Below are 19100 nucleotides of genomic sequence, written 5' to 3' on the forward strand. Positions count from 1 at the left end.
CAGAATATGAACGCTACATTGAGGCTTCACCAGCATGTGACGTTCACACCGAAGCTACGGCAGCATGTGACGTTCACACCGAGGCTACGGCAGCATGTGACGTTCACACCGAGGCTACGGCAGCATGTGACGTTCACACCGAGGCTACGGCAGCATGTGACGTTCACACCGAGGCTACGGCAGCATGTGACGTTCACACCGAGGCTACGGCAGCATGTGACGTTCACACCGAGGCTACGGCAGCATGTGACGTTCACACCGAGGCTACGGCAGCATGTGACGTTCACACCGAGGCTTCACCAGCATGTGACGTTCACACCGAGGCTTCACCAGCATGTGACGTTCACACCGAGGCTACGGCAGAATGTGACGTTCACACCGAGGCTACGGCAGAATGTGACGTTCACACCGAGGCTACGGCAGAATGTGACGTTCACACCGAGGCTACGGCAGAATGTGACGTTCACACCGAGGCTACGGCAGAATGTGACGTTCACACCGAGGCTACGGCAGAATGTGACGTTCACACCGAGGCTACGGCAGAATGTGACGTTCACACCGAGGCTACGGCAGAATGTGACGTTCACACCGAGGCTACGGCAGAATGTGACGTTCTCACCGAGGCTACGGCAGAATGTGACGTTCACACCGAGGCTACGGCAGAATGTGACGTTCACACCGAGGCTACGGCAGAATGTGACGTTCTCACCGAGGCTACGGCAGAATGTGACGTTCTCACCGAGGCTACGGCAGAATGTGACGTTCACACCGAGGCTACGGCAGAATGTGACGTTCACACCGAGGCTACGGCAGAATGTAACGTTCACACCGAGGCTACGGCAGAATGTGACGTTCACACCGAGGCTACGGCAGAATGTGGCGTTCACACCGAGGCTACAGCAGAATGTGACGTTCACACCGAGGCTACGGCAGAATGTGACGTTCACACCGAGGCTACGGCAGAATGTGACGTTCACAACGAGACTACGGCAGAATGTGACGTTCACAACGAGACTACGGCAGAATGTGACGTTCACAACGAGACTACGGCAGAATGTGACGTTCACAACGAGACTACGGCAGAATGTGACGTTCACAACGAGACTACGGCAGAATGTGACGTTCACAACGAGACTACGGCAGAATGCGACGTTCACAACGAGACCCCTCAAGAATGTGACAATCGCATAAAGAATTCATCAGCATGTGACGTTTACACAGAGACTCCACCAGCATGTGACGAAGATGGGGGCAAGGTTACCAGAAAGGATAGACACATACTAGTGGTAGGGGATTCAGTTATTGGAAGAATACAGAGGGCAATCTGTCACAAAGACCATTATCGCCAAACAGTATGTTCTTTCCCGGGCGCTCGGGTTCGGAACATTGCAGATTGCATGGACAAATTATTGGATGGCGCTGGAGAGGACCCAGCTGTCATGGTATATATCGGTACCAATGACAAAGTTAGAGAAAGATGGAGCGCCCTACAAAATGATTTCAGGGACTTGGGGGCCATATTGAAGAGAAGGTCCCCCAATGCAATATTTTCTGAAATACTGCCTGTACCTCGAGCCACCCCACAGAGACAGCAAGAGCTTATGGTACTTAACAAGTGGCTGAGGAACTGGTGCAGGGAGGAGGGGTTTGGCTTCATGGCCAACTGGGCTGACTTTTCAGGCCGTAACCATCTTTATAGTAGTGACGGATTGCACTTAAATGGGAGGGGTGCAGCTTTTTTGGGATTGAAGATGGCCAAAATGTTGGAAGAAAAGTTAAACTAGGTGATGAGAAGAGGACGATTTGTTAGTGAATATGAGGGAGAGGATCTTCATTTCAAGCCATCATGACAGGAATCCACTACATCATCAATCTCTTAAAATATTCTCATAAGCAGCTTCTGAATCACCAACTATCAATTTATTTGGACAAAGACAATTGGCTGTTCCTAGAAGAAGACTCAACAAAAAGTTTGAGGGACCCTCCCAGGGACCAGGTACGGCTGTACCAACACAGGTCCCTACACTGGTGGCGGCTGCCACTCCAGTAACCGGAGGGTCTTCCCATCAGCCCTCTATTTACCTTTCTGCAGAAGCTTTAAAGGTTCGACAATACATTGCCCAAACAATCACCTGTAAAAAAAAGTGTCTGAGATGTTGGTGGTAAACAGTCTGCTAGGCCCAAGGGGAACCGAACCAAGTCCTCCAAAAGCTGCCTCATATCCAAAAGTTGCCAAGAGTGTAAATGTAGACATTAAGCTTTAAGGTAATCAAAAATATAACACTCTAAATGGAAAGGTAGAACAAAGGTGGGGGAGTATGGAAGAGGGAGGAAAGGGGGGAGAAGGGAAAGTTGGAGGAAGAAGGGAGTGAGGGTTGGGGGGAACCCCCACACCCCTTCCTTACCCGGAACCTTCCATCCCCCCTACTTTCCTCCCTCTCTGCCTCTTCCATACTCCTCCTCCCCTTGTTCTACCTTTCCCTTTAGAATGTGATATTTTTAATTAACCTTGAAGCATAATGTCTACATTTACACTCTTGGCAACTTTTGGATATGAGGCAGCTTTTGGAGGACTTGGTTTGGTTCTCCAGGGCCTAGCAGGCTGTTCACCACCAACATCTCAAGCACGTTTTTACAGGTGATATGTTTGATCTATGTATTGTAGATCGACATGAAGTAATTATGTTGTGAAGTTTGGAGGCCGGTATGGTTTTCAAGGCGTGTGTTGGACCGGCTATAAGAGGAGGTTGAAGGCCATTATGTTTTTAAGGGGTGTGTTGGACCGGCTATAAAAGAGGAGGTTGAAGGCCGGTATGTTTTTGAGGCGTTTGTTGGCCCGGTTATAAGGAGGAGGTTGGAGGCCGGAATGTTTTTAAGGCGTGTGAGGAGCCAGAGCCGGGGCACCCTTGGCACGAGGATGTCGAAAAAAAGAAAATAATTATTTTCCTGTGCCTTTTATTATTTTTTAACATATCCCTTGGTGCTCAGATAAGGAGCTTTTTCTATTTAGTTTGATTATGCTCATCCGATTTTTTTTTTTGGATAATTTTTTTTGGCTCAGATTATGAGCTTTTCTATATTTATTTTATTAAGCCCAGAGTTTGAGTTTTTATTTTATTTTGTAGTCCCTACACACGGTGAGGAGTGTATACTACAGTGTGATTGGTGTGTGAATGGGGGGGGGGGGTGTCACTCCTGCTGGAAAAGGGGTGTCACCCTCTGCCATGTGAAAGGTGTATGAATGGACAGCAACATAATTGGAGCCTTGACGCGGCGTTGCTGCTCCCTAATACCATGGGGTATCCTTGGGTCTAATCCAATTTTGGGTGCATGTGGGGTGTGTGTGCTAGGGACCACAGTGGTGTGCACGCGTGCATTCTACTTGTGACATGATTAATGTGTGTTTAACGTGCAAAGATACGTTCCACTAGACCACTCCTGACTGCTCTTCCCTCAGTAGACCGGGTAGAGTTTCTTGGGGGGGGGATTGTGTGGTTGGGGGGTCAGGTCATCACATATGTCAATCTCCAGGCCCTTTCTCTCTGCAAAGTTGTGCAGAATGCAACATGCCCCGATGATCTGGCACACAAAGTTTGAGGAATACAACAGGGTACCCCCAGACTTATCCAGGCATCTGAAACGTGACTTCAGGATGCCAAATGTGCGTTCCACCACTGCACGGGTACGTGCGTGTGCTTCGTTATACCTTTCCTCTCCTGGGGTTTGGGGGTTCCTGAATGGGGTCATTAGATGAGGTCCCAGTGCATATGCAGAGTCACCTGGAAGGGAAAAGACAGGAGGATGTTAGTCATGCATGTGCCCCTCGTGATGTCTGCATCATGGGGGGGGGGGGGGACAGTCATACCTGACACCCATGTCACTCACCAACCAGCCAGCTGTCCCCATACATGTTCTGTTCAAATTCTGTTGGGGCTCTGACGGAATATAAAGCTGTCATGACAGGACCCGGGGTGTTTGGCACGGACGTGCCATATGAGGCCATGGGCATCCACTATGACCTGGACATTGATGGAATGCCAATGCTTCCGATTACAGTATATGTGCTCGGTCTCATGGGGGGGGGGGGGCTGTAGTGACACATGGGTACAATCAATGGCCCCCACGGTGCATGGGAATCTTGCAATCTGATCTCCTGGGAGGGTTTGATGAATTTATTCGCCATGTGTCTCAGGATTGCAAGAATACTGTATTTGCTGGCGTATAAGACTACCTTTTACACTTTAACCACTTAAGCCCCGGACCAAAATGCTGCCTAAAGACCCAAGGTGTTTTTACAGTTCGGGACTGCATCTCTTTAACAGACAATTGCGCGGTCATGCGACGTGGCCCCCAAACAAAATTGGCGTCCTTTTTTCCCCCACAAATAGAGCTTTCTTTTGGTGGTTTTTGATCACCTCTGCGGTTTTTATTTTTTGCGCTATAAACAAAAATAAAGCGACAATTTTGAAAAAAAATGCAATATTTTTTACTTTTTGTTATAATAAATATCCCCCAAAAACATATATAAAAACATGTTTTTCCCTCAGTTTAGGCCGATACGTATTCTTCAACCTATTTTTAGTAAAAAAAAAAATCGCAATAAGCGTTTATCGATTGGTTTGCGCAAAATTTATAGCGTTTACAAAATAGGGGATAGTTTTATTGCATTTTTATTAATTATTTTTTTTTTTTACTACTAATGGCGGCGATCAGCGTTTTTTTTCGTGACTGCGACATTATGGCGGACACTTCAGACAATTTTGACACATTTTTGGGACCATTGTCATTTTCACAGCAAAAAATGCATTTAAATTGCATTCTTTATTGTGAAAATGACAGTTGCAGTTTGGGAGTTAACCACAGGGGGCGCTGTAGGAGTTAGGGTGCATCTAGTGTGTGTTTACAACTGTAGGGGGGTGTGGCTGTAGGACTGACGTCATCGATCGAGTCTCCCTATATAACGGATCACTCGATCGATGCAGCCGCCACAGTGAAGCACGGGGAAGCCGTGTTTACACACGGCTCTCCCCGTTCTTCAGCTCCGGGGAGCGATCGCGACGGAGCGGCTATAAACAAATAGCCGCGCCGTCGTCCCGGATCGCTCCCCGAGCGAACCCGACCGCCGCATGTAGCGGGGGGGGTCCCGATCGGACCCCCCACCCGCTAGAAGGCAAGGACGTACATGTACGCCCATGTGCCTGTACGTGCCATATTGTGGACGTACATTTACATGCGGGGGTCGGGAACTGGTTAAAAAAATGGCCAAAAAGCAGGGGTCGTCTTATACGCCAGGTCAGCTGCTCGGATGTCTGCTGGATGTGCGGTAATACTGTATGTAGCTTCGGCTACATACAGTATATACCGCTTAGCCAATCCCGGTGAGGGATGTATTCAAATTAATACAGAGCTTGCTCGGATTGGAGTAACAACCTCTGCCAATCCGAGCAGGCTACATACAGTAGCCTGCTCGGATTGGCTTTGAGAGTCAGGGAGGCGTGGGCTGATGATGTTACAGCCTCTGCCAATCCAAGCAGGCTTTGTATTCATTAATAGAATACATTGCTCGCCGTGATTGGCTCCAGCAAGAATGAAGAAGAATATGACTCTAGAAGGAAGAAAAATGAAGCGTCGGAAGCCTCGGAAGGGGGGTCATCTTATACGGTGAGTACAGGCAAAAAATCTTAAAAAACTGTAAAATTAGGGGGTTGTCTTATACGCCCAGTCGCCTTATACACCGGCAAATACGGTAACCTGGTGCACACATCTGCTCATGGAGGATTGTGACATCCCAGCCACCATTCCACCTGTGCGCTGAAAAGAGCCAGTGGCCAGGAAATGGAGTGTTGCCAGTACCTTGACCAGTGGCTCCACTGCATGTCCACGATGTGTCTGGCTGGTGATGTCATCATGCAGGATTGTGGCTAATTCCAGGATGACTTCAGGGCTGAATCTAAACATGCGATACACCTCCGAATCCCCCATGGCAAAGATGTTCCTGCGCACTCGGTATATCCTCTCCTGTGCCCTCCTACGAGTCGGTTCACTCACTAGTATTGCTAGAACCATAGCTGCCCCTGGCATGTTGGCACACAGATGTGAGGTCCAGAAAGTGTGGGTGCTCTGCTTGCTCAGCTCGTCCGTAACGGTGCTGCTGTAGTTGCTCTCCAGCTGACCTGTGGACGTCTGTTGCCAAGTTGCCCCTGCTTTTATGAGGAGCAATTTTGCCCTGGCCAAACAGCTTGCGCGCTTGGTGTGCAAACTGCGCCTCACCCGTGCAGGTTTTTGAATCAGCGTTAGTTCCTCATTTGCATATTTGCTGAGGGAAAACAATGAGAGCGCAAGTTGCACCCTGCGCAAAAATGCACATTACATGCGCCGGGGCAGAGAAACCGCGTCCGTGGAAAAATGCCTAATTTCAGGCTTAGCTTGTTTTCTGGGTCATCCGCATATTTGCCTGGGCGCAAATCAGTACTTGCGCGGCGCATATCGCGATTGCGCCCGCGCAAGTCATACCTGAATCCGGGCCTCTGTTTAAAATCGCTAAAAGTTCCTAAAATGATCACTAAACTTAAACAGCTTTTTCACAAAAACTGTAAAAGATATCAAACTGAAAAGATATAGCCGGATAGCTGAATATTTTGTGAACATCGTAAAGTTTGTCTGTAGGTGAAAGTATGAAGGAGCTGAAACTTTTGGGGAGTGGAAGATTTTAAGGATTTGAAGCATGCTCTCATTGACTTCAATGTTAAAAAAAAAAAAAAACGTTAAAAAGCTTAAATATTTTAAAAAGTATAAATTGTAGAAAAAAAGTTGAAAAAGTCCAATCATTAGCTGAAAGAGCTGAACAATTTAAAAGTTGAATGGTCTTAATAGCTGAAAGTATGCAGAAGTTACGCAGAGCCAAAAAACGTCCGGAATAAAAAAAACGGAGTTAGGCTTACCGGTAACTCTGTTTCTAGGAGTCTTCCAGGACAGCCTCTTGAGACCTTGGGCTCCTCCCTCTGGGACAGGAAACACGTACACCCTTTTCTTTAAAGCGGAGGTTCACCCGTATATATGACTTTTTCCCCTTAGATGGATGCTCGTTTTGTCTAGGGGAATCGGCTAGATGTTTTAAAATATGAGCCGTACTTACTGTTTAAGAGATGCATCTTCTCCGTCGCTTCCGGGTATGGGCTGCGGGACTGGGCGTTCCTATGTTGATTGACAGTCTTCCGAGAGGCTTCCGACGGTCGCATCCATCGCGTCACGATTTTCCGAAAGAAGCCGAACGTCGGTGCGCAGGCGCAGTATAGAGCCGCACCGACGTTCGGCTTCTTTCGGCTAATAGTGACGCGATGGATGCGACCGTCGGAAGCCTCTCGGAAGACTGTCAATCAAGAAGGAACGCCCGCTCCCGAAGACCCATATCCCGGAAGCGACGGAGAAGATGCATCTCGAAAACGGTAAGTACGGCTTATATTTTAAAACAACTAGCCGATTCCCCTAGACAAAACGAGCATCCATCTAAGGGGAAAAGATAAAAAAATAAATAAATGGGTGAACTCCCGCTTTAAAGGGCAGTCCTCCAGGTCTCCTCCTCAGTTTGCCCGAGAAATAACAGAAGACCCTGAAAGACACAATCTACACATCGTTAGATCATTATCACACTACCAGTTCCTAAATTGACACCGGGTGGGAAAAACTCCGGCTGTCCTGGAAGACTCCTAGAAACAGAGTTACCGGTAAGCCTAACTCCGGTTTTTCTCTAGTCGTCTTCCAGGACAGCCTCTTGAGATGACAAGCAAGAAACGTACTCTTTTTTAGGGTGGGACCACTGTCTGTAGGACCTTTCGTCCGAAGGCCTGATCTTTGTCTGACATAAGGTCCAACCGATAGTGTCTTGCAAAGGTTGAATAAGATGTCCAGGCTGCCGCCTTACAGATCTCTTCCGGGGAAGCTCCGGCTCTCTCAGCCCAGGAAACTGCAACTGCCCGGGTAGAATGGGCTTTGACTGTGGGTGGTTCCTTACCCCCTACCTGATAAGCCTCAATAATTAACATCCTCAGCCATCTGGCTATGGAAGATTTAGATGTCCCGTAACCTTTACGGGTACCAGAAAAGTTAACAAAAAGGGAATCACCAAGCCTAAACTCAGGGCCGGTACAAGGCAGGGGCGGGCGGGGCGAGTGCCCTGGGCGCTACCATTCCGTATAGGAGGGGGGCGCAGTTCTGACAAACAGGCAGCCACGACCGCCGCCCGCCAGACCAGTACACTTGTATGTCACTGTCTAGTACTAGTAGTAAGCGCGGGCAGCGGCTGCCGAGTGCGCTCCTCACCTCCTGGCTCCCTTTCCTCTTTGTTTACTAACTCCCCCTATGGAGTCAGTTGGTCCATTCCAGCGCCGAGAGCCGCGTGACGTCACGGCCGGAGGCGGGCTGAGAGAGGGAGGACTCGGAGCAGCACTGCGCAGGGAGCTGTGTCTGCTGAGCTGGCTGGCAAGGACTAGTCACGAGGAGCCCGAGCGTGCCTAGGAACCTAGCAGCAGTGTGCTACGCTACAGTCAGTACTGCAAAGAAGACTACTGACTACTAAAAAGTAAGCAGAACAGAACCTGTTAAAGCAAGTAATTAAATGGCTGTATTGGGGGGGGGGGGGGGTAAGCTGACTGAGGTGATCAGCACTTTGTGTTATTTTGAGCCATGCCTTCTCTCTCTGACTAGCAAAAAAAAAAAAAATCAATTGCAGCCTCACTATGCCACCAAACGCAGCCACTGTACCAACACACGCAGCCACTGTACCAACACACGCAGCCACTGTACCAACACACGCAGCCACTGTACCAACACACGCAGCCACTGTGCCATCAATTGTCGCCACTGTGCCCATCACACGCAGCCACTGTGCCCATCACACACAGCCACTGTACCATCACACGCAGCCACTGTGCCCATCACACGCAGCCACTGTGCCCATCACACGCAGCCACTGTGCCCATCACACGCAGCCACTGTGCCCATCACACACAGCCACTGTACCAACAATTGTTGCCACTGTGCCAATCACACGCAGCCACTGTGCCCATCACACACAGCCACTGTTCCAACACACGCAGCCACTGTGCCAATACACTCAGCCACTGTGCCCATCACACGCAGCCACTGTGCCCATCACACGCAGCCACTGTGCCCATCACACACAGCCACTGTACCATCACACGCAGCCACTGTGCCAATCACACGCAGCCACTGTACCAACACACGCAGCCACTGTACCAACACACGCAGCCACTGTACCAACACACGCAGCCACTGTGCCATCAATTGTTGCCACTGTGCCAATCACACGCAGCCACTGTGCCCATCACACACAGCCACTGTTCCAACACACGCAGCCACAGTGCCAATACACTCAGCCACTGTGCCCATCACATGCAGCCACTGTGCCCATCACACGCAGCCACTGTTCCAACACACTGAGTGGCTGTGTTTGATGGCACAGTGGCTGCGTTTGATAGCACAGTGGCTGCGTTTAATGGGCATACTGGCAGCACACTGGCGGCAATTGATGGGGCAAACTGGCAACAATTGATGGTTACAGACTGTGTTTGTGTTATTTTGAGCCATCATTGATTCTTTCTTAAAAACGGGGGGGGGGGGGCGCAGTTTGCCATCTTCGCCCTGGGCACCAAATGGCCTTGTCCCAGCACTGCCTAAACTTCTTAGTGACCTCTAAATAAAATAAAATAAAATAAAATATTTCTTTTTACATCCAATAAGGATAACAATTCCCCCTCATCATCATCTGAAGAGGAACACAGAGTTGGCAGGATAATATCCTGAGTTCTGTGGAAGGTAGATGCCACTTTTGGCAAAAAATTAGGATCCGTCCTAAGAATGACTCTGTCATCTAAAACAGTGGTCATCAACCTTGTCCTGCAGGGCCCACTAACAGGCCAGGTTTGCAAGATAACTGAAATAAATCACAGGTGATATCATTTGCTCCTCAGTGATTGCAGTATTCTGGACTGCATCTCCCCAAGGTAATACATAAAACCTGGCCTGTTAGTGGGCCCTGCAGGACAGGGTTGATGACCACTGATCTAAAACCCTTAGAAAGGGCTCTCTAATAGAGAGGGCCTGGAGGTCACTAACTCTCCTAGCTGAGGTTATAGCGACTAGAAATGCTGTCTTTAATGTCACATGCTTCAGTGAAGATTCCTCCAGCGGCTCAAAAGGTTTGTTGGTAAGAGCTTTCAGTACCAACGAAAGATCCCAAGTGGGGCAGGCTCTAACCTTAACGGGCTTGGATCTTGCTAGGCTTTTGAATTTTTTTTTTTTTAACAAAGCGATCTTGCTGAAGAGGAGTCTCCAAAAAAATACTTAAGGCCGCAGTCTGTACTTTGAGGGTGCTTATGGATAAGCCCAGTTCCACCCCTGCTTGCAGAAAATCCAGTACTGCTGGGATGTTAGTCTGGGAAAACCCCTGCTCCATCCTCCAGGAATTTATTTTTTTCCAGATCTTGGAGTAGATAGCCCTTGTCACTGGCTTGCGACATTCCAGCAGGGTTTTAACCACCCTATCTGAAAAGCCACAGGCTTTTAAAAGTTGCTCCTCAGAAACCAAACAGTTAATTTCATGCTCTTTATCGAGGATGAAGAACTGGACTTATGGATAGTAGGTCCTCTCTTTCCGGAAGTGTCCATGGTGGATATAGGGCCAGCCTTTTCAGGCTGGTGAACCAAGGACGCTTGGGCCAAAAAGGTGTGACCAAAATCAAGTCCGTAGATTCCCTGATAAACTTCTGAATCACCCTGGGGATTAACCTCACTGGGGGGAAGGCATAGGCTAGGCTGAAATGCCAGGGATGGGCGAAGGCATCTATTCCCCTCGACCTGTCCTGATGGTGGATAGAGAAGAACACTGGAACCTTCTTGTTCCCTTCTGCCGCGAATAGGTCCACTTCTGGTAATCCCCAGAGAGACACTATTTGATTGAATACTTCTTTGTTCAGAGACCACTCGTCTTGATTTACTGGTTGTCTGCTGAGAAAATCGGCCAGGGTGTTCAGAGACCCCTTCAAGTGGACTGCCGAAAGGCATATCAGATTCTTCTCTGCCCAGCTTAGAATTTGCGTCCCGTGGCCTGAAGGGCTGGACTTCTTGTGCCCCCTTGTTTGTTTAGGTAGGCTACCGTGGCCGCATTGTCTGTTCTTACCTGCAGGTGCTGTCCTACTAGGTGGCCCTCGAAGATCTGTATGGCCCTTAGGACGGCCAACAGCTCCTTCTGGTTTGAAGACCGTAGGACTTCTGAAGAAGACCATTGTCCCTGGGTCCAAACCTCTTCCAAGTGGGCTCCCCAACCCTTCCTGCTGGCGTCGGTGGTCAGCACCAGGGCTGCTGGGGGATCCCATGAAAGCCCTCCTTCTAGGTTCCTTCTGGACCGCCACCACCACAGATCTCTCTTGATGCTATTTGGAATAGGTATTGGAAGGTCTAATCCTTCCCTCCTGTCATTCCAATGCTTGAGCACAAGCCCCTGTAAGGGGCGTAGGTGGAATCTGGCCCAGGGCACCGCCGGGAAACAGGCTGACATAAGTCCCAACACTCTCATCACCTCCCTGATGCTGGCCTCCAAATTTGTTTGAAGTTGTGCAATCGCCTGCTCCAACTTGAGGAACTTCTCCAGTGGAAGAAAAGTCTTCCTCTCCACAGAGGAAATTCTGTATCCCAAATACATGACTTCTTGGGAAGGTACCAGTTGTGATTTGTCCTTGTTGACCAGCCACCCTAAGGAGCTCAGGAAGGACAGGGCTACCTTCAGGTCGCTCTCTAGTTGAGGACCTGACGGGGCTAAGAATAAGAGGTCGTCCAGGTATGGAATCACTGTGATGTTCTGGGTTCTCAGGGGCGTCAAGGCCTCTGCTAGCACTTTGGTGAAAATTCTTGGGGAGGACGAAAGTCCGAAGGGGAGGGCCCTGAACTGGAAATGCTTGATGGTCGACCCCATCTTCACCGCCAACCTCAGGAATTTTTGACTTTCCGGGCGAATCGGGATATGCAAGTATGCATCTCTGAGATCCACCGTGGCCATAAAGCAATTTGGAAAGATAAGATTGGTCACTGAAAATATCGACTCCATTCTGAAGCGCTTGTACCTGACAAACCTGTTCAGGGGACGCAAGTTTAATATCAGTCTGTATTTCCCCCAAGGGCTTTTTCACCACGAATACGTGTGAATACACCCCCTGACCCTTTTCCGTTTGGGGAACCTCCACTAAGACTCTCTGGTCTAATAAGTCTCCTACAAGGAGGCCTAAGGCCTCTGCTTTCTCCAGATCTCTTGGGAGTTGGGTGACCAAAAATAACGGAGGGGGGGGAGAAAGGAATTCTAGTCTGTAGCCGTTTTTTATGACGTCTAAAACAAAACGGGCTGACTGTAGACTCTGTCCATTGCAGGAGGAACTCCCCCAACCTTCCACCCACAGGGACCTGTGCGTCACTGGGGTTTGGGGGTAGCCTGAGGAGGGTTAAACAAGATTCCTCCTCTACCTCGTCCCTTCTGGCCTGCCCAGTGTTTTTTAGGACGGGTATCGTTATCTTTTTGGTTCTGCTTGAACCCTCGAAAAAAACGTCTATTCCCATCTTTTTTCTTTCTCTCTGGAAAGGCTTTTTTCTTATCCTGCGTCCTCTCCAACGCTTCTTGGAGGCCAGGGCCAAACAAATGGTCCCCTGAAAACGGTAAGCCGCAGAGTTTCAGCTTAGACGCTGCGTCCCCTGTCCACGTCTTTAGCCAGACTGACCTTCTGGCCGCGTTAAAGCGGGAGTTCACCCATTTCTAAAATTTTTTTTTTTCTTCCCCTAGATTCCTGCTCGTTCGGTCTAGGGGAATCGGCTATTTGTATTAAAATAGGTGCAGTACTTACCCGTTTTCGAGCTGCATCTTCTTCCGTCGCTTCCGGGTATGGTCTTCGGGAGCGGGCGTTCCTTCTTGATTGACAGTCTTCCGAGAGGCTTCCGACGGTCGCATCCATCGCGTCACTCGTAGCCGAAAGAAGCCGAACGTCGGTGCGGCTCTATACTGCGCCTGCGCACCGACGTTCGGCTTCTTTCGGAAAATCGTGACGCGATGGATGCGACCGTCGGAAGCCTCTCGGAAACCTGTCAATCAAGAAGGAACGCCCATTCCCGAAGCCCATACCCGGAAGCGACGGAGAGGATGCGTCTCGTAAACGGGTAAGTACTGCACCTATTTTTAAATAAATAGCCGATTCCCCTAGTATTAACGAGCAGGAATCTAAGGGGGAAAAGTGCCCTCTAAGGGTGAACCCCCGCTTTAACTAACGCCGCCGATCTAGCTGCCAGCTTCACCGATTCTGAAGAAGCATCAGCTAGAAAGCCTACTGCCTTCATAAGCAACGGAAATGATTTTAAAATCTGTTGCCTAGAAGTACCGGCTGTAATGTGAGCCTGAAGCTGATTGAGCCAGCATTCTAGATTTCTAGCCACGCACGTAGCCGCTAGAGCAGGCTTTAGTGCAATAGTGGAGGCATCCCATGCTCTCTTGAGTAGGATTTCACCCCTCTTGTCCATGGGATCCTTAAGACATCCTAGGTCATCAAAAGCCAGGTCGGTTTTTTTGGAAACCTTGGCCAAGGGTGCATCAAGTTTCGGGACCTTGTTCCAGGGCTGTGATGCGTTATCCTCAAAAGGAAATCTCCTTTTTAAATTCCCCGCAAAAAAAGGCCTTTTTTCTGGCTGCTCCCACTCCAGCAAGATAGCTTCTACCAGCGACTTGTGAACAGGGAAGACCTTGGTTTTTTGAGCACCGCACCCTTGGTATAACTGGTCGTGCTTTGATAACTGGACAGGTTCCTCTCGGATCTCTAAGGTTTCGTAGATAGCATTAAGCAAATCTCCTACGTCTTCCAGAGATAACTTATATCTTGTCCCCCTGGAGGAATCTTCCTCTACCTCTGAGCCGGATGCTGAGTCCATCTGGGAAGAGGCTTGGGATCGTGTGGACCCGCCTGCCTCCTCTTCCTCTTGCTCAAACACTCCGGGTGTGGCTGCCAAGGATGGTGCACTAGAGGCCTTGTAAATGGGGGACGGCATTTGCACCCTATCCATCATTCCCCTAAAGGAACTAAAGGTAGATGCTAATTCATCCCTGACGGATGCCAAAACCTTATGACACTCAGCAGTGGAGTCGTCCTTAACTAAACTGGCGATGCACTCAGCACATAGAGGCTTTTTCCAGCTAGAGCCTAATTTCTCCCCACACACAGCGCACTTTCTTTTTGGGGCTTGGACCGTTGTCTTGTCCTGACCTTTGACCTGAAAATAAACACACAGCCAGAGCACATCCGTCAGAATAACCCCCTGACCACACACCCCTGTGATTCAGAAAAATAAGTGCGGGGAGCCCCTCCACCAACAGGTTCCCCACCCAGGGAGGGAGAAGCAAAGTGGTCTGGATTCAGACCTAACCCCCCAGAGTAAGGCAGAACGGCCTCGCCCCCTTACCTGGGAGATGCCGGAGCCGGTGGACCCGGAGTCTGTAGCCCTCGCTTCCTCCATTAGTCCCGGTGTTCCTGAACAGCCCGGCTGCACGTGTAACACACCGCTCCGGAAGCCTTCGTTCCTCTGCTGCGCCTGTTGACGGACGGGACCATATCCGGCGGCGCCCCTTGATGACTCGTTTCTCCGACGCACTTCCGCCCGTGGAACGCATCCGCCCCGCCCCTCAGCGCCGCTCCGGAAGGAGGAAGTGAAGTGCAGAGCGGCATGGCTAAGCCAGCGTCACTCGCCGCCGCCGCCATTGCTGTAGTACCCTGCTGGAAATACCAACGCGACCGAGGTCCAGGTACTGGGGATAGGGGGGAGGATGCCAGTCATAAGGGTTCCCGCTCTCCCCGAGCGTTTTAAGGACAGCAGTAGAAACTTGGTGACCTCCTCTTCCGACTAGGAACAGAGGGGTACCAAGGCAGAGAGAGAAGTCCAGCAGTTCTTAGTCCATGACGTGCTCCTTCCCTTCTGGCAGGAAACACAAATAACTGAGGAGGAGACCTGGAGGACTGCCCTTTAAAGAAAAGGGTGTACGTGTTTCCTGTCCCAGAGGGAGGAGCCCAAGGTCTCAAGAGGCTGTCCTGGAAGACGACTAGAGAAATTAAATTAAGAATAATAAAAAACGAATATTCCTGCGGATCCGATCTCATTGGTCATAGAACACACAGTAAGTGTCCGTGACTCCACCCACGTTCTCTCCTGTCCCTGTGCTGTACCCCTATTTATGGACCCCTCTCAGCTCCCATCCATGGACCCCTCATCTCATTTGACAGTCCCAGTTCCTGTTAATGTCATCTCCCACTCATTCCATGTCCCCCCCCCCCCATGGATGTGACAATCCCAGCTCCACCCATTTCCTCCTGTCTTGTCCCATTCATGTGTATATAGAAGTCTTTCCTCTCTTCCCTCCCCCTCTCCTCCAGGCTCCTCCCCCTCTCCTCTCCATTCCTCTCTCTTCTCCAGCCCACTCCCCCCACCTGTCATACAGCTATGCCATCCAATCCCAGCACACCTCCACTACCCCCGCGCAGCACGCCTCCACTACCCCCGCGCAGCACGCCTCCACTACCCCCGCGCAGCACGCCTCCACTACCCCCGCGCAGCACGCCTCCACTACCCCCGCGCAGCACGCCTCCACTACCCCCGCGCAGCACACCTCCACTACGCCGCGCAGCACACCTCCACTACGCCGCGCAGCACACCTCCACTACGCCGCGCAGCACACCTCCACTACGCCGCGCAGCACACCTCCACTACGCCGCACAGCACACCTCCACTACGCCGCACAGCACACCTCCACTACGCCGCACAGCACACCTCCACTACGCCGCGCAGCACACCTCCACTACGCCGCACAGCACACCTCCACTACGCCGCGCAGCACACCTCCACTACGCCGCGCAGCACACCTCCACTACACTGCACACCTCCACTACGCCGCGCAGCACACCTCCAATACGCCGCGCAGCACACCTCCACCACACAGCGCAGCACACCTCCAGCACACCTCCACTACGCCGCGCAGCACACCTCCACTACGCCGCGCAGCACACCTCCACTACGCCGCGCAGCACACCTCCACTACGCAGCGCAGCACACCTCCACTACGCAGCGCAGCACACCTCCACTACGCAGCGCAGCACACCTCCACTACGCAGCGCAGCACACCTCCACTACGCAGCGCAGCACACCTCCACTACGCCGCGCAGCACACCTCCACTACGCCGCGCAGCACACCTCCACTACGCAGCGCAGCACACCTCCACTACACAGCGCAGCACACCTCCACTACACCGCGCATAGCACACCTCCACTACACCGCGCATAGCACACCTCCACTACACCGCGCATAGCACACCTCCACTACACCGCGCATAGCACACCTCCACTACAAGGCAGGGGGGGTGTCATTGAAAGGCACCACAAAAATCTTCACCCTACACCGTATAGTCAGGGGCGGAGCCAATTGGGGTGTCAAAATTAGGTTTCGCCTAGGGTGGCAAAAATCCTTGCACCGGCCCTGGTCAGTGTAGTGGTCAGAACAGTAGTCAGTGTAGTATAGTGGTCAGTGTAGTGTAGTATAGTGGTCAGTGTAGTGGTCAGTGTGGGAATCGGGTAGGTCAGTGTAGTGGTCATGTGGGAATCAGGTAGGTCAGTGTAGTATAGTGGTCAGTGTGGGAATCAGGTAGTGTAGTGGTCAGTATAGGAATCAGGTAGGTTAGTGTAGTGGTCAGTGTAGGAATCGGGTAGGTCAGTGTAGTGTAGTGGTCAGTGTAGGAATCAGGCTGGTCAATACTAGTGTAGGAAGGGACAGGACTCAGGGAGCACTAAAAGTACGCAGGTTAGGGGGGCGCAAATTATTTCCCTTGCCCCGGGCACTGACAACCCACGCTACGCCACTGCCCACAAACAAATGAGACTCAATGGCAACCAGCAAAACCCCCCCAATGCCAACCAGTGACATCTCCAACACTAACCAGCGATCCCTTCCAAACAGGTCAGGTCAGTGTAGTGGTCAGTATAGGAATCGGGTAGGTTAGTGTAGTGGTCAGTATAGGAATCAGGTAGGTCAGTATAGGAATCGGGTAGGTCAGTGTAGTGGTCAGTATAGGAATCAGGCTGGTCAATACTATTGTAGGAAGGGAGGGGACAGGACTCAGGGAGCACTAAGGCTGCATTCGCATCTAATCGCAGCGTTTTGTCCCACAAATTGCGGCATTTTGTACCGCGATTTGCGGTGACAAAACGCCGCGATTTTAACCCCCAGGTCCACATCTCCTATGCCGAACGCCGAAGCCGCCTGAAAAAAAGGGTCCGGGACTTGTTTTGAGCTTCAGGCGTGGAGATGTGAACCATCTTTATAGAGGGCAATGGTATTTCTCCCCTCCAGCGTATCGGGCGTAAATACGCCTAGGTGTGAATGGAGCCTAAAAGTCCACAGGTTAGGGGGCGCAAATTATTTGCCATGCCCCGGGCGCTGACAACCCACGCTACACCACTGCCCACAACAAATGAGACTCAATGGCAACCAGCAAAACCCCCCAATGCCAACCAGTGACATCTCCAACACTAACCAGCGATCCCTTCCAACACCAACTAGTGACCCTTACAACCAGTGACACTCACAATGCCAACCAGTGACACCCCCAAACAGTAATACCCCCCCCAACACCAACCAGTGACACCCCCAACCAGTAATACCCCCCCCCAACACCAACCAGTGACACCCCCAACCAGTAATACCCCCCCCCCCCAACACCAACCAGTGACACCCCCAACCAGTAATACCCCCCCCAACACCAACCAGTGACACCCCCAACACCAACCAGTGACACCCCCAACCAGTAATACCCCGCCCCCCCCAACACCAACCAGTGACACCTTCAACCAGTAATACCCCCCCCCCCCCCAACACCAACCAGTGACACCCCCAACCAGTAATACCCCCCCCCCCAACACCAACCAGTGACAACCCCAACCAGTAATACCCCCCCCAACACCAACCAGTGACAACACCAACCAGTGACACCCCCAACCAGTAATACCCCCCCCAACACCAACCAGTGACAACACCAACCAGTGACACCCCCAACCAGTAATACCCCCCCCAACACCAACCAGTGACACCCCCAACCAGTAATACCCCCCCCCCCCCAACACCAACCAGTGACAACCCCAACCAGTAATACCCCCCCAACACCAACCAGTGACACCCCCAACCAGTAATACCCCCCCCCCCCCAACACCAACCAGTGACACCCCCAACCAGTAATACCCCCCCCCCCCCCCCCCCAACACCAACCAGTGACACCCCCAACCAGTAATACCCCCCCCCAACACCAACCAGTGACACCCCCAACCAGTAATACCCCCCCCCAACACCAACCAGTGACACCCCCAACCAGTATAACCCCCCCCAACACCAACCAGTGACACCCCAACCAGTAATCCCCCCCCAACACCAACCAGTGACACCCCCAAACAGTAATACCCACCACCCCCCAACACCAACCAGTGACAGCCCCAACCAGTGACACTCCTAATGCTAATTAGAGAGCCCTTCCAACCAATGACACCCACAATGCCAACCAATAACAGCAACACCCAGTGGCATCTCCAGGATCCCTGAAAGGATCCCCCACACCCCAGAGACGGTCCAGTGACACCCCCAGAACCACCCCCATACACCTCAGGAGGATCCCCGGTACTCCCCCCTTCCTCACCGTCCTCTCCTCCGCTCTCTCCTCTCCTCTCACACAGTCCGGGGATTGAACATTACCGCCGCTCCAGCCTCCAATCCGCGCCGGAGGTCCTGGAATGACGTCACTTCCGCCTGTTACCATAACAACTGCCCAGCAACTGTCAGCCGCTGTATTCGGGAGCCCCGCCTCCGAACCCACGTGACACCCCATCGGAATCTCCTCCCCCTCTGCGGGAGCGACCGAACCTCCTACAAGCACACGTCCCATATGGTGTCATCCTGATCCTCATTCTATCACATGATTCTGATTACATCTCCCTCCCCCCTCCTGTCACATGACCAGTGAGGAGGA

General features: G+C 51.4%; 1 protein-coding gene across 3 annotated transcripts in view; it reads right to left on the reverse strand.

Annotated features, from left to right (window-relative positions):
* Positions 1–19059, reverse strand: part of SPICE1 (spindle and centriole associated protein 1) — an 89461-nt gene extending 70402 nt beyond the window's left edge. The window contains exon 1 of one of the 3 annotated variants that reach the window (XM_040339162.1): positions 18771–19059. In XM_040339162.1, coding sequence (XP_040195096.1) covers positions 18771–19016 — 246 coding nt within the window. In that variant the 5' untranslated portion in view covers positions 19017–19059. The remainder of the gene's footprint in view (positions 1–18770) is intronic. The other 2 variants (XM_040339161.1, XM_040339163.1) reach the window with 2 other exon arrangements.
* Positions 19060–19100: the final 41 nt, after the last annotated feature.

Source organism: Rana temporaria, chromosome 2, assembly GCF_905171775.1.
Source record: "Rana temporaria chromosome 2, aRanTem1.1, whole genome shotgun sequence".
Classification (NCBI taxonomy): Eukaryota; Metazoa; Chordata; class Amphibia; order Anura; family Ranidae; genus Rana; species Rana temporaria.